Genomic DNA, 16,816 nt, shown 5'->3' with positions numbered 1-16,816 from the left:
AAAGAGAAGATGCATTAATGTTGCAGTAAAAACCCCTGCTATTTAATGAGAGTGGTTCAGTTAGGAAAACAGGTGGTTGAACAGGTTTATACCTCATCATATTTGCACCAGTCACAGCTCAAGATCTCAGCCTGGTGGGCTGGTATCACAAGTTTGACTCCTGGGGCTTTCACATCCCAAACTCTTAAAGTTTGGTCACCTGAAACAAAAAGAAATTGATTCAACATTGTTGAATCAGTTATGGAATAGAGTTAATCCACTAGTACTTAGCAGACAACTGTTTCTTAGCTGTATAAAATACAAACTATTATATGAGGAGTCTTACGCCAAATAAAGCAAGCACATTATGGACACAGAGGTCAGATTGATGCACAAAAGAAATCAGAACTTCCTATTGCTCTTTCATTAGAAAAAGAAAAAAAGACAACTTCATTTTCTTACTAACACTTCCATTATTTTTTAAACTCTGATTTGATTAAAAGGAGATGGGGTAAAATACTTAAATAACATTTAATTAAAGTAGGAGCGTAAGGTCCATTTAAAAATGGACTTAGAAGACCAGAATCATGAAAAAACTTTCCCTGCAAGCCACTTGAGAAAAAGTACCTAGACACATGCTTTTGGTGTGCAGTAAAGTGAACAGTTATTTAAAATGCAATTTATCTCCAGATTCTTTCAATGAAAGGAATATTTAAGATGCATTACTTGTACTCATCATGTGCAAAACCTGCACAGTTACTCTCATTTATTGAAATATCAGAAGATAAAGTCATTCTGCTGTAACTGCTACACATATTAAAGGCAACATCAGCTTTAACCTCAGAGCACATACACACACCTGTACATGTGAATGCACACACACAGAGGTCTTCAGAGAGCAACGAAGGGAGTCCAGCTTAACTTAAGAGCTGTGACTCACCTGAGCCTCTCTCTTCACCTCCAGCCATAAATTGTCTTCTGTCCCTAAAGATCCTTTGTATTTGTGTATACCATTCTTAAAAGTTCAGTTCCTAATGGCTTACAAAGGCAGGGAAAACTGCATCAGCTGACAAGACAGCCATGCTTTTCAATTTTTTAAATCATGATTCTCTCATTAACCCTGAATATTTAGCTTTGTATCAGCAAAAATGGGTTATCCAGCTCATTTGTTTACAGAGAGAGAAAATTAATTAGAATTTATTATTAGGCCTGTGTTCTTTCAAGAGACAAACGAAATCACTAGAAGCTGTATCCAAACACCCGTGATTCCTACAGAAAGCACGGATCAATACTACCTAAATTAAAAAAACACTGTTTTACCTTGCTACTGAAGAAATTACTAATGTTTCTTTACCAGAAACTCTTCTAGAAATCCTTAAATTGGTTATCATGAATAATTATGACATTTATGCTGTTTAGATACAAGCATTTTGATGGTTTTAGTGCCCAGTTGGTCAGTGGCTTTAAAATACACAGCTGGGCACACAAAATTATAGCTTTTTTCAAGGAACTGGCTACAGTTCAAACAAAACCATCCTTAGAGCCAGAACAGCATTCTTATTGCACAAACGACCAGGCTCTGTAGACTTTGCAAAAAAGACATAAAATGCTTGGAAAGTTTGAATACAAAAATGAAGCTAGAGAGAGCTTGGTTCCACTACATGACACAAGAATAGCCTTATGACTGTGGTACTACACAGATCATGGGAAGCTTTGCTCTGATGGTTGGTTGGCTCCTCCCCAGACTCCATGATTGTGAGAGATACTGTACTCTTGGTGGATAAATTCCCTACCAGTAAGGTAGGAACAATACATGATTTCTCATGGTTTTCACTCTCCTTGCCTATTTTAGTACTGTCAAGAGCAAGACTGATGCTCAGTATATGTATAGCACTGCTGACAATGACACCCTGCAGTCAGCTGAAGCCCCAAACATCACTACAGTGCTTATAAAAACAAGGCAGCATATGGAGAGGAAGAAACATGACCAGCAGGGTCTTGGCAAAAAAAAAAAAAAAAAAAAAAAAGGTAGCATGCCCATCCACCCACCATTAGTCTTGCTAATCTGCTTGCCTGCAGAGGACAGATTTCAGTTTGAGTCTTAAATCTTTCTGAGATATTATAATGGACTTCTTAAAAAGCTTTTATTTTAATTTCATCCGATAACATAGATTTGAAGGGGAAACACATATTTCACTACAGACAGGATCATTTTTGCCAAGCAAATAAATATATAAATTCAGGTGAACTACGATGAACTGCTACAGAGATGGGCCACAGTAGCACTATGAGGGCCAAAAACATTTGGAAAACTAAGTTACTCAGCCAATAACAATTTTGACACTAAATATACAATTGCCCCAATTATTTCTTTTTTAATAGAAAATGCTGATGCACAAGAAAGAGTTATTTTCCCTTTTTTTTTTTTTTTAATTTCTTTGAAAATGCTAGACTTAGCTGTTATTAATTCTGGCTGGCACTATTTGTGAAATGTCTTTAATGGAGAAACATAACATGCAAGTGAACATTTCTGTGAATAGAACAGACTGAATTAAAGCCAAAGGCAAATTCAATTTGTCCATTTAAGTAAGTGGAAGAATCAGATTAATTAAAAAAAAAAAAAGGCTAATAAACAGTGTAATCCTGACACATTACACATTTTAACAAACTTTTTTTTACATCAAACATCTTTCCATGACCTCACAATAATTTATTTTATTTTTTTTTACATTTAATTTCAACAAAAATTGCTGTTAAAAATTTTGGTATTTCCATGACTCCTTCAAACCTGCATTACAAAGGATTCATTTCTTCCATATGGTAAAGCAGTAGTAGGATAATAATAATAGAAAGTGCCAGTAAAGCACACCTAGTACAATCATATTCACTAACAGCCACTTCCAGTTGGCATCCCAAAGTAAACAACCACAAAAGTGGCCAACATTTCCCCCACAAAATATTTCTATTTTTGTAAGAAGCAATTTCTCTATGGCAACAGATTTTGCTGGTCTGTTAGATAATTATGATTCCAGATTTGTTTGTATATTGTAATTGCTTTCTTTCATTTTAATGAATATTTGTGAAATCTTGGACGAATCAGTGAAACTACACAATATATACTCATCTATTCAAAATTTTTGAAAGAGATGCTAATCTACAAGTACATCATCCCGGTACATGGGATAAAGACTGCTAATGTGAATGACAATGTGTGATAGTGAAAAGATTATTTAAGATTTAAATTTCATGTAGGTTTAATACTGGCTTTTTACTCACAGATGTATTTTACTCAAATCCATAAATCATAATCTCCTAAGTCCTGTGACAACAACCAGCTAAGCAATCATTGCCAGACAGTGCAGAGGTACAACATTAACTATAAAAAATAGCTAGGTATTTGGGAGATTAATAAAAGCCCAAGAAACCGTAAACACTATCTGAAGGCAAAAAGGATTCTAACCAGGGCAGATACAATGTTTTTCAAGAACTAAAGTACTGTTAGCTTAAAGTTTTACCTAGAAAAATGAATCTGATTTAAGTTCTAAAGCAAGAAATCTGATCTTCTGACACTGTTGTCTCATCAAGAGGAATAAAACCCCAAATAACATATCTTTAATGTACTGGAGGAAAATAATTCAGCATAAAAGACACAAGTATTGGCATATATGGTATAACATCAAAGAAATCTTGATTAAAGTAAGTACTTCTGCAGTACCATTTAATGATTACAAATTAACATTACTTGCTTACTTGTATATATTTTTTAAATACTAAACCAGATTAAATTATTTAGCCAGAATCAAATGGAAAATCTGTGGGACAATAAAAAGCAGAACCCAAATCTCATGACTCTCAAAACCAACTTTTTTAGGCATGTTAAAATTATCATGCTGTCCATTTCTATTATAGACAGCGTAAGTGAACGTAGAACAAGATTACTAAAGCCCATGAAATTCCACACAAAGAGACAGAAATAGTGCTACCATAGCAGCTTTATTTAAATCATCCAACAGGACTCTACTGAATGCATAAAATCTATTTCCATGTAGCACAACCTAGATCTCAAGTAAACATATTTACCAGTGGAAACCTAACTTATGACTTACTATTAAGCCATTGTTCAGGAAATGGCAATATTGGCTAGATACCTAGCTCTAACCCAAATGACCCAAAACACATTAATTCATCGTAAAAAACCCTGTTACTGCATTTTTCTTCTCAACACTAAACTGTTATTTTACAATAGAAGATTCTAATATAAGATACTGTAACCTGAAAATGCTTTATATTCTAGCATGTGCTTCATACAATACTTTACTATAGTTAGCACATACTATAAATTGAGGGCCAAATTCATTTCCTGAAAAATGTGTCAGCTTGTCCATTAGAGGTTGATTCAGTAAAGCTTATCAAGCACAAGACTCGGATGAATACTATACTGTGCTGGTAGGTCTTGAAGCAACAGACTGCAAATTAAAACACCCGCCTCACTTCATTACATAGTTTTGACACAACAAAATAAGTAAATTCCATTTTAAGAGCTTCTAGCATAAACAGCAGTTTAGCTAAAGTGCAACAAAACACAGTAACTCCATAGTCAGTTTGCTCTCTAGATGCTTGATTTGTACAAGGTATTATGCAGTAAATTGAAGCCTCTTACTCTTTTATCCTTCTAGGATTTGGATTCAAAAAAAATGATCAAGTTTTGCAAAGCCTTGAACCTTGCTCATGATGGCATTTCTTCTAGCACATTCAACAAGCAAATAACCAGCAAAGAACTCATAAGAAGCAACAAGTGGACCTGCACCACACACAACTATTGGAATATAAACCTCTAACTATAGCATTTTGGACCTCATGACAAACCACTGTCATAGCAGAACAGAAGATTATTTCCTTCAGTTTTTTAGGAACCTGAACAAACACAGACATCTTTGGAATTACTTGTCTGCAAGCCCCACTCCCCAACAGCTTCCTTGTTTTGCCCTGTGCTACTTCTGAAGCAGGAATGCAAGCTGAAGCTTCAGACCTGACAACCCCAGATTTTGTCCATTAACTTACACATGGAACTTACACCTCTCTACTGAGGAGTGCACTGAAGGTTATTCCCTTCCAAATAATTCAGTAACCATCCTCTTAGTAGATGTACACCTTCCCCAGCTCATTTTTTCATACAAAATAATTTGTTCATTTTTACTTTTCTTTCACAATTTGGATCTCAAAACACAGAAAGGTCTGCCAAGACTACATGCCAGCCTGATTTATGAAACTACAGCTTGACAACCTCTTAACTACACACATTTGTCACTAAGGGACCAGTAGGCAAGAAGACAAACTTTTTAAAAGGCAAATCACCATGACAGGGCTGGCAATAAAACAGAGTAAGAGATAAACAATGTTTTTTAATTTTAATCTTAAAGTCTAGCACTGAATGCAAGGGCGTACAAAGAGTGGAGGCTGGATTTACAAGTTCATTTGTAAACCAGCAAAGCTACAGTTCCCCAACAGTTTTGTCAACATAATAAAAATTTCTCAGAAATGATCGTTCCTTGTGGTATGAGAAAATTTCTCGCCCTGGGCTTTCAGTCTGAAAAATAAGTCTTTGAGCAAAGATACAATTAATTGATCTAAATAGTGATGAATATAGAAATTATCTTGCAGATTTAAGAAACACTTCCTTCCCTTTTTCATTATTTAACATGTTATGAAAACCATGTATCTGCCCTGATCAGTAAACTTAAGGAGTCTAGTAATGATTTAAAAATGAATGCAGCATTAAAACAGAGGTCCCAGTAACTACGATAAAAGCTAGCAGTTGTTCTAAACCTGGGCTGTGTCGAATCCAAAACATTCATATTTTCATCTGCCAGTGTCATAGCTGTATCAAAGAATACTACAGTCATGCAGATAAGGGTAAAATGGTACTCATTAATTACTTCCCACTGTTAAATTTAAAGGGCAATAAAACCAGCTGATATTATAAAGGATGCTTCTTTATAAGCCACAGGACTGAGCAAGGCCTCTTGCTCTGCAGTTATGGACAATAATTTAGTAGAACTGATTTACATTTGACTTTACACTAATGTTGTGTGCATTTGGCATTTCCTGTACGTGCTTCTCACCAATTTCTCTCTGGGTTAAAAATAAAAAATAAATAAATAATAATAATAAAAAAATCAAGAAAAAGACCTTCTGGGTAAATGATGCAATGACTCATTAAACCCTTTTAGCCACGAAGATGCTGTTAAATATTTATGTCACTTCTTTAATGACATTTTCCACATCGCTGTTTTTTTCAGAGTAAGGCAGACATTTACCAGGGCTCTGGTTTGGTACCACACGTACACCTGAACATCCTGCTTATCTTATCAGCTCAGAAATTGTTACTGACATCACAACAGCAGTTATTTACATATACAGAATTAACAGTTTGTTCTGTTACTATTAACTCCCAATTTCAAACAAAAAAAAAGATAAGCCATTTACTTGCTTCTTGAGAGTACAAATGATTGTACATGAAGACAACAGCATTGTAAAGTACCTCACACATCCCTGTAAATGTTACATGGGAGTGTATTAGATGCTGAATAAAAGCTAATTTAACTGAAGCATCAGACATACTTCTCTTATGTAATTCAATTGCATTTTATTGTCCACTGCAGACAAACTTAGTTTTCCTACATGTATTCAGATCTGAGACTTAATGAAGCAAAATAACCACACTTAGTATCAAATTCTTTCAGCTGCTTTATATTGCAGTCTTAGGTTTCTCATTTTCTCCATTTGTATTCTTTTTTCTAGTATCATAATAGTTTCAGAAAAAGTCATATTCCAAAAGCAAAGATTCAACCTTATTAGCTTCAGGCAAAAGTTGTCTAGGCACACAATGGTCCTTCTGAGCAGCTATTTTACTGTAGCTTGCAGTTATGTTTGTTTTTCTGTTTTCAGTGTTCACAAACTAATTAGTTAAGTGGAAATTAAACTTCTGCTGGTATCTATGTGGATTCAAATAAAGGCAGAAAAAGGGCAGGGGTGAGGCATGCAAAAGGTTCCTAAATCTCCTTCCCTCTTGCTTATCATCTTTAAAATTAAAATAACAATATTTTTTTAAAAGTGCACTGCTTTACTTAAATTTAGTTAAATTGGAAGCATTTAAAACCCAACATTTTCCCTATCTATGGTTAACAACATACCTAACTTATTTTACTAACACATGCAAAATTGAAGATGCTGCAACATGAAACAGTTCATTTCTCATCTGAAGTGCTAAGACTTTATACTATTAAGGTATGAGTAAGTACGTGGTTGTGAGTAGGTATGTGTGAGGTGGGATGAAAGGGGACAGGAGAGGCAAGAGAGAAAGAACACACACACACACTACAATCCTAAAGCAGTGCAGACTCCTTCAAAAAGGGAATGTTTCAATACCCTTCAACAATACGCTTCAAAAAGCTATCATTTTAAAAAGTTTACAAAACCAAGGGAGATTAAAGAAGTACAAAAAGTTTCCCTCCAGACACATTTTCAGTTACTAATTTTCAATACAACACAAAGTTGCAAAAGAAGAGACCACAAAACTTCAGGCCAACCCTTCCACCAAGCCTATCAAAGGGAACAGCTGTACTGTTCGACACAGTACTATCACATTGAGATTGCAGTTCTTCTCCAGCTTTAACTTTAGCTCAATAGAAGATCAGTCATCAGTGAAATTAAGCTTTCTGTCCCATAATTTTCTGTCATCCTTATAAAGTGTGTGGATCATGGCAAGTTTCAAATGAGGAGGTCCAGCCTCCTGAACAGTTCCACTTGACTTTCATCACATACCTTGACTGACAGAGTAGAATGTCATTAAACACTAAACAGTGAAGTAAACTCTCTGAACATAAACTGTGTGATATGCCCTTCTTGCAATAAGGAAATGGCATTTATACCCAGAGCTAGTGGGTCGTGACTACTACTACCCACAGTCCCGCCGACCAAAGAAAAACTCCCCATATGTATTTTCTGTGGTGAACTAATCTAATCAAACCACAGGAAAATTCCAATGTAAACTAAACCCAAAAGCAAACAAAGAAAGCTTTTCCACATCAGCATGTCATGATTTCTATGCAAGATCTTTAGTATGAAGTTATTTCATTTAAAAGCACACCAGATGTTTTACTTCAGAAACCGCAAGAAAGTTCACCATCATTTTGAAGACTTCATTTTCTCTTACCTAATGATTTTACACCTAGCATTACACTATAAGATTTTTATTTCACATGCGAGTAGTACTTACAGAAGAAAAATATTGTGTCTTTTGTGCGTGTTGTTTTTCCTATAAAATACTATGGAGTCATCAATTGGAGAAAACTGACTGTGATTAGCTTCAGGCTCCAGCAGTATGCGTTAGTCCCTTTCAAGAGTCAAAGTAAAATTCACAAAAGAATTGGAACCCTCTAGTGTTTTAGTCAAAACTTCCAACAGCTGCACCCACTGAGTCGCTCAAAGAACAGATCAATTTTATGTTGCTGTACCCAATTTAATTACCACCACATACAGCATCTAAGAATCAATGTTTCCCAAAATTGTTCAAGTGGCAATGTATTCGAAGAGAATTTGGCTTCATAGCCTAGAGAATCAAATTTGAAGTAACTGGCTGGATCAATAAAGTCCTTTTGTTCATCTAGAATATGAGAAATTTGTATGAGTAAGACTACCATGGAGGGGAGGCTTCTGAGCAGGAGTTTAGAGAGATCATAACATACCCTAGAATTTGCAAAAAACACTAAGCAGTGTTTTCTCCACTTACCTTTGACCAAATGGTACTTAGCTAGTACTTTCTAGCATATAGCTGCATTTCTGTAGAACTGTTAACAGAGTGTACAGGGCTCAATCCTGTAAGTTTCTGCACATCCTATTAGATAGGTACCTCACTAAGTGTTACCTCAATGAATCTTCAAATAAGTTGGAAATATCTCTGCACCACCATCTGGCTTCCAAGCACTACTATGTTACAACAAATACGTGTAACGTGTTAGTCGTTCTAGTTCAACTCTGCAAGCAGAGTCAGATGGAAATAGCCAGACTGAAATTTTATGAAAGCCATGTGCACTTTTTCATCAAACTTCCAACACAATAGGGAACACCAGTATCTGTGTGTACTCACTGTCTCTCTAACTTCAGTAACAGGAAAACATATTTATACTTGCTTACCGTCTTGATATAAGAGCTAAACCATTTCTATTTAAATCAGTACAGAAGTCCAACAGACTTGAACTCAGAGAAATTTAAGCCACTGGAGTTAATCTACCAATATTTGTATTAAGGCAGTGTCTTACTGCCCCCCTATTTCCCAAATGAATTCCATGGCTCACAGTACCTCTTGCCCAGTTAGTAAGCAGTTAGGCTCTAGGTCTCACTCCAGAGCTCCTTGTGCCTCTGGAGGAGGAGCAGTGTTTGGAAAACACTGCCACCTCACCTTACAGTCTCTTTGCCTCTAGGTACACCCAACTCAGTTATAATTGTATTGACCAGCGAGATTCATAGCACTGGCCAAAGCAGAAAAGTAAAATTGACGATTACCTTTCCCAAAGAACAAGGCACAGAGATCTCCAGCAGTACTTAAAACAGTTCAACGGGAACTGATTATGTTTCTCACAGAGCGAACAGTGTACCGACACGTGAGATAATTTGAACAAAAATGTAAGCCAGAACACAAAATAAAGCATATAACATGATTTAGTGGTCAATAACAAGAGTGAGGTGAATGAAAGAGAGCTACATAAAATAACAGAAAAAAAATTGCCACAAGGTCACTGAAGTCACTGCTAGAAAACTGCTGATCCCTGTTTAAATGGCCAAGAGGATGATTTACAGATCATAACAGAACCTACAAATCTAGCTGCAGCAATACGTTTCTCTTTCCTTCTTCCATTTTTATGTATGACACACACTACCATCTGCTGGACAAAGTGCTGAGCTAATCCAATAACATACAAGGTTTTTTTTGTTCTGAGAATCCCTTTACCATCATGTTTACCTGAGGCAGATGCAAAACAACCTGGGATGTGCGGAGACCATATAGTGCTGTAAATGACCCCTTCGTGGCCTTTAAAAGTGCATAATGACTTCCCCACAGCTGGATCCCACTGAATAAAGGAAAAAGAAAACTGTTGAGGTACACATTCAGTAATAAAGGAAAGGGCTTCATACATAAAAAAAGCTTTATGTATGCAGAAAGGACTAAATGAACTTTATGCATACAGAAAGGACTAAATGAACTTTTTACCACATATCATGAAAAGTATTTGTACACTTAAACTGATACCAGCTGAGGGATAAAGCAACATCTCAGTTAAAACAGAATTTCAGTTTCAGTGTAAAAATAAAGAGGAAAAGTGAATCAATGCTGTTTCTTAACACAAAGTATTATCAGATCCAAAACAAGTTACATTTTTCACCTTCAACAGAAAACAAACATACCAGCTTGGCTGTTTGATCCCATGAACCAGATACCACTAGCTGCTCTCCTCTAGTTTGGCTCCAGTCAACACTATATGCCTATAAATGATATAACAGCCTAGTTTAGAAAGAGTATTAGAATACAAGTTTGAGATTCTAGTTAGCCAAAGTTTCACAAAATAGACTTGGGTTTGCAGATTGTATCATAATCAGCTAAAATAACACATCAGTCAAGCACCACAAAGCTGCCAACAACGCCATTTACCTGAACAAAAATTAAATTTAATATCTCAGTCTGCCATTAAAGGTACATATTTGCTCAGAAAAGTACCAAAAAAAGTGAAGATGGACCAAAATGGAGAAAAAAAACATATTATAACAAAATCAACATAGACCCACCATCAGTAGATGTTTCTACCACTATAAACGCCATAATTCAGACTGATTTCTTATCTCTGATCCAATTTTATTCAAATATCTACAGTTTCTAATTGCTAGCAGTATAAATGCCATCTCTCTTCAGAGCCGACTATGGAGTTGACTTTGAGGTTTTATCTGACCAATAATAAATGTTTTTTTTATGATATCTAATGCTCATAAGAAATACATGCCATAAAATACTCCTGATTTTCATCTTTTCCAGGTTCTGTGACACTCTTTTTTTTAACCGTCATATCACCAAACAAATAAAATAAAAAACTCAACTTCCCTCATGACTCATCATTTCAGCTATTAAGAAATTGCTTTTCACTGTGCAGTAGAAATAAGCTCCCTCTTCTCTGACAGTTTATTCTAACGTTGGTCCCCGCCTTGACAGAAGATACCTTAACTTCATCCTTCACTGTTGATTTTTCAGCTCTGCTACCTCAGCGAAAACACTCTAAGGTAGTTCTTCAAAATACTTCAAATCTGAGTCTCAGGAACATGTACAACTTCCATCTTTAAATGCACCATATCTTTATCTACATGATGGAAGGTGCATTCTCTTCTGCCTAGTTTTACCTCACACCAAAATGGCTCAACAAGCTGCAGTGGGACATCAACGATTTCAATGCTAAGGTGGATAAATATTAGCTGAAACAGTTTATTTGCTTCACCTCCTGACCCAATCAGACCTTTCCTGACACTTCTCAGAAACGTGGCCACTACCTACCAGTAGTAGGTGGCACTGCTGTCAATAGTTGGGCCACTAACCACTGAGGACTTGTACTCCAGCTGGGACAATCTAGTTCTAGCACAGCACTGGATCTAATCTGCAAGTCAACATACTAGATGCTGTGTTTGTCTTGGATAGATGGAATTGTGCATTAAATGACAGCAACCCTGTTTTGAAGTGAAAATGTTTGGATCTGTGTCACCAGACAAAAAAGCAGAGATGCTAGACTAGAAAAAAATCCAGCCAAAGACAAAGTCTTCTATGGAAAGTGTCCTGTATGAGAAGGGAAATCAAGGTATCATTTAGCTACTCCTGAGCATTTTCCTTCCTAAGAAATATTTCAGTCTATGCTAGATCCATCTTAAATGAACTGTTTTTCATCTGTTTGCTTATTTCCTGTAAGTGGAAGGCAACCACTGCCCACAGAAAAAAACCCAAAGTGCATTATCTGCAACTTTCCTTTTTTGTTTTAAAATGTCCTGCTTCCCTTATACTGAGAAAAGCACACTGCTCTGGCACCACTTTGTGCTAGCTCCTTTCCTTGAAGGGCTTATTATCCAAATGGACAAGACACTCAAGAGAGTACTTGACAAAAGCCAAATAACAAACTGAGAGGTAATTCTTTTGGTTTTCCAAACCATGCCTTTACCTCTTGACTTTTCTATCAGCTAACTACCAGTACTACAGCTCATTAAAACACCCTTCCTTTCAACCTGACTCGTCCTATTAAAATGATAACAAAGGAGACACACAAGTACCTGCCCATATTTTAAGAATGGAAGACATTGTGGTTCTCCAAAATGGCTCCCAAGCTCCTCACAAACATTAGCCTCTCTCCTTCACCCTGAATCTGTGTGATGGCCTTTGTTCAACTGCTAAGCTGTTGCTGTTTGGAAATGCCCCTAAACATATCACTATACTACTTTCATACAGCAGCCCTATGAAGTCAGCTCAGTTGAATTGTTTGGCTCTTATATTCACATCCAAGATTTTCCAGAAAGAAATACGCACCTGTGTCACACAATTCACCTAGCCCCACATATTTGGGATGTATCAGATCTACTGCACAGATAAGGCAAAGCACACATATGGCTTACAGCTCACTCACAAGCTATCAGCACATAGATCCATTGAAGACGTGTTGTGACACAGATCTGTGTACATAAGGCAGACATGGTTGGGACTGCCCAGCACTCTGCAGCTGCATCGGAGGCAATGGAACCTGGGCAAATTCCCCTTTGGGCAAGAGTTACAAACAGAACAGATAACAGGCTCAGAAAAAAAACAAGAGCTATTTTCCATCTGGCATGTGACAGGTCCAGGTAATGGGAAGATTACGACAAGAAGAAGGTGTGGAGAAACAAGCGAGGTTCACTTTTATTTTTCTTTCCTTTTCATGCTATCATCCAACATAAATTTACAGATGCTTCAATAGAAGCTGTGTTGAGCAACTGGGAAAGACTAATAACAGAGCATAAACCTTAGCTGTTAATCTTTCAGTACTTTATCTTCAATCATAAAATACATTAATACTAGTTTATGCCGAAACAGCAGCAAGAAATGCCTCAGGCAAGATGAAAATGTGATGAAAAAAAGAGATGTAAAAACATAAAAATAGTTCAAAATAAGTGTTCAGGCTCACTTTACAAGACAAATTTAATTCAAGCATTCTATTGTCTCACATTCCAGTGAGACTTCATCAAAACCAAAGAATATTAGACTAATTTATTCATGAGATTCAGCAGTTGGTTAGTGCTGGAATAAAACTCATTGTCCCTCGATAATAGAGATGCACTTTTAAATTAAAAATGGATACTCTTTTTGAAGATGGACAATAATCTCATTTAGAAAACAAGAAACAGATCCCTGTCAATCTTGCATTAGAAATACTGTAAAACGCAGTGACAAAATTGTCATTAGAAATGTCAGACAGCAATTAAGCATTAGGAAGGTAGTCAATCATTTTAAAGAGCACTGTCTGCCAGCATTTTCACAAACTATTCAGTATATTCCCTCTGAGAGCTACCCTCTTAATGCACATTTGTAAGAATCAATACAAACCTTTCATATCTCACAATAAATACTCAGCCCACTGTGTCCTATACTGTCTTTTTAACTCATGGTTGAGTGCATCCACCTCCCCATGCTACCTGCTAAACTAAGACTTGGACACTGAAGTGTTTACTACACAAACAACAGATGGTGTAGCAGAACCAAAATAAACTTATGGACAGTATTTCAATGAGAAAATGACAGAGGGAAAAAAAATAATTGGCATTATGCTTTGCCTACATCTTTCTGTTACTACCATCAGCCTTTGAACGCTATCATAAAATCCCAATCACAACTATAAACTCATCTCTCAAAATTCTTTATTTACATAGTATATGTATTAAACCAAAGTAGCAAAATTACAAAGAAATAAGGTACAGAAGACTGACTGTCATGTAACTGCAGTCACTCAGCTTTTAGCTTTGTGCTTCATATCTGAAAAAATCTTGAGGTCTTTGTGAATACAAAACTGGATTTCCTCCATCATTTTTTATTGACTACATATCAACTAGGTTATTTTATTCAGATTTGTCATTCAGATAAAGCATCAGTAATCCAGGCTAAAACTAATTGCATCTACAGTTCAAAGACTTGACAGAAGTGAGTGGAGAGTTAGAAGGAAAGCAAAAAAAAAGGGTAGAAAATCACTTGAGTGAAGATAAACATACTAAAGCATAAACACCCTTAAAAATATGCAAATACATTTATGAACAGGCACATAGAATTTTTATCTACCCATATTGCACTGCAGAAAGAAACTGAGATTTTAAGAAAATCAAATGCAACGGTATCAAATCAAGGCTAAAAAAATACATGCTGTAACAGTATTTGACTACTGTTATTTGAGTAGAATCTCACAGATGTTAGGATGGAAAAGGACAAGCAGTTCCCGAGTACAACAGAAGTCCTAAGGATCTACAGAATGTGTATCACTCTATAACTTCAAGGATAACACTGCTATATATATCAGCTGTCTGATTTAGACCTATCCAATAATGCTCTCTAAAAATCACAGAATGACTGCAGTACTTTCATACAACACAATGATTACTTAGCCTACAAGAAGCCACAAACGCTATTTCTGAATATATTAGATTCATGTAATTAAGTGGTACTTCCTACAGTGTATGAATGTACATACAAATATGTATAATAGGTAATTCACTCTATATTCAAAATAACGTTAAGATATAAATTCAAACCATGGACCCAAACAAAGTTAAAAAAACAGACAACAAAACCTACTTTTGATAAGTCCACAAAGAAATCTTTTAATAAGTCAAACATTAGATCGCCCATTAAATTTTTTAATTTTACCTCCTGAGTGTGCTCTTTATAGACTTGCAGCGGACCTTTGGTTTTAGCTGTATCCCAGATTTGCAGAGATCCATCTCCACTAGAAGTGATCAACACATGTTCATTATTCTCACTCCAGGTCACATCAAACAGGCCATCATTCCAGTCAAAACTAAATCAGAACAATTAAGATAGTTGTCCATGAGAAAGTATGACATAAGAAGTCTGGACTAGTTACACGCAAAGACAGTATTTCTTTAAATCACTTTACTATGCTAAAAAGCATTTTTATACATCTGAGTTTCCACTACATCTCCTTACAAGTAACTTACTTGTTATAATGTCAATTTTTACAACTGGATGCCAGAATAGGTTGATCTAAGTTAAAGCATAAATGAGCCAAAGACCTTCCACACACAAAGAAAGCTGGTTTCAATCTTAAACTTGCCAGGCAAACAGAGACAGAGGTACCACATCTCAGTGTGATCTACAGTCTCTACAGGATGTTGCTACAGAGGTAGGAGCTCTCTATCAGTAAAAACTGTGGTAAACAAAGAAATAAAACTTTGTGTTGGGAGAGCTCTGTCCAATTCACACCACTATTAGGAAGTTGAGTCATAGTGAAAAACCAACAGAAAGACAGTCATGAACATATTAAAGATGGCTACACTCCCTTAAAAGGGCTTTCAACACACCAACAATTCATCATATGGGATCTGATACTATATATTAGTTGCTCTGCAACAACTATCAATGACCATGCTGTTGTCTGATGGTAAATATGAATTTATTTACACTCTTTTCACTGAAGGTTCAGCTAAGCTCAGGTTAAACTTCATGGCACCCTGCAGCAATGATGAGGGAAAGGCATGCACACAGAATGTTTCCATAGAGAAAATGACACAGCTTATGGCTCAGGAACTTACAGGACTTTCTACCACAAAACAAGTGGAGTCACTGGAAACACAGAAATAAACAGTACTAAACCAGAGCACTTAGCAGAACTAAGAGAGTGTTTAACAGCTTCAAAGAGTCTTGCTTTATACTTATAAATTAAAAACAATTTCTCTGAATATGATTAATTATTTGTTAAGCATTTCTGCTTCAGCCCTCTTAATCTGAACAACCGCTGTTTCAAAACTTTCTTTAAAAAAAATTTAGGTCAATTAAACTCCCTCCTTCCTAACCTTTCTTCTCCTCCCATCCAGAACACAAATCACACTCTTTTCAGACCCTTAGAATATTGGATCTCCTAAGAAGGACCTCCATAATTTTACATAGCTTCCTGTTCTATTTTCAGTATAAGTCAATCATAAGGGCATAAATTTAGGTGGCAATGCACTGTCCCTAAAGAGCTAAAACTTTTAATTTCAAGCTAGGGCAGAGAGGCTGCTTTTAATTTACACTGTCAGTTTTCTATAAAACTGTTTACACTACGAAAAGGGCACAGTCCAGATTACTTCCTGTAACAAAATCTATGCAATGTTAATACAAATACATTCATTTGTATGTAAATACAAAGACATGTACAATTCAGTAGATCCCATAGCATAGATACAGTACTTTTTATGCTAACAATAACCCCAAATATTTGGGTTGTGTCTTGTACTCACAAGTACATAATAAGTTTTTCTCTTGCAAAAATAAAACAAAAAGCTATGTTACCTCCTGAGCAGAACAATGCCAGCTTCATTTTGTTCCAGCACTGCCAGAGTTCCACAACCTAAACCAGCAAAATAAAACAAAACATCACAACTAGTTCCCCCACGCCAAAGGAAACTACTGTGGTTCTGAGGTAACTCCGGTATGGAAATACAAAGGGCACCTAAACTTTAAGAGGCCAAACAATTAGTAGCATAAGTAAACATCTTGTTGTCTCATGTTCTCTAA

The 16,816-nt window shown here is 36.1% G+C and overlaps 1 protein-coding gene across 4 annotated transcripts in view; it reads right to left on the bottom strand.

Annotated features, from left to right (window-relative positions):
* PEX7 (peroxisomal biogenesis factor 7) overlaps positions 1-16,816 on the bottom strand; it is a 45,146-nt gene that overhangs the window by 27,396 nt on the left and 934 nt on the right. For all 4 annotated transcript variants that reach the window (XR_007505995.1, XR_007505996.1, XM_049800067.1 and 1 more), the window contains exons 2-6: positions 16,592-16,649; positions 14,948-15,098; positions 10,444-10,521; positions 10,001-10,109; positions 93-199 (exon numbers count right to left, since the gene is read on the bottom strand). Coding sequence is in view for 2 of the 4 variants with exons in the window: in XM_049800067.1 (XP_049656024.1) it covers positions 93-199; positions 10,001-10,109; positions 10,444-10,521; positions 14,948-15,098; positions 16,592-16,649 (503 nt within the window). In the remaining 2 variants the exon portion in view is untranslated. The remainder of the gene's footprint in view (positions 1-92; positions 200-10,000; positions 10,110-10,443; positions 10,522-14,947; positions 15,099-16,591; positions 16,650-16,816) is intronic.

The sequence above is a fragment of the Accipiter gentilis genome, chromosome 5, assembly GCF_929443795.1.
Source record: "Accipiter gentilis chromosome 5, bAccGen1.1, whole genome shotgun sequence".
Classification (NCBI taxonomy): Eukaryota; Metazoa; Chordata; class Aves; order Accipitriformes; family Accipitridae; genus Astur; species Astur gentilis.
This window is presented reverse-complemented; position numbering and strand designations above follow the sequence as displayed.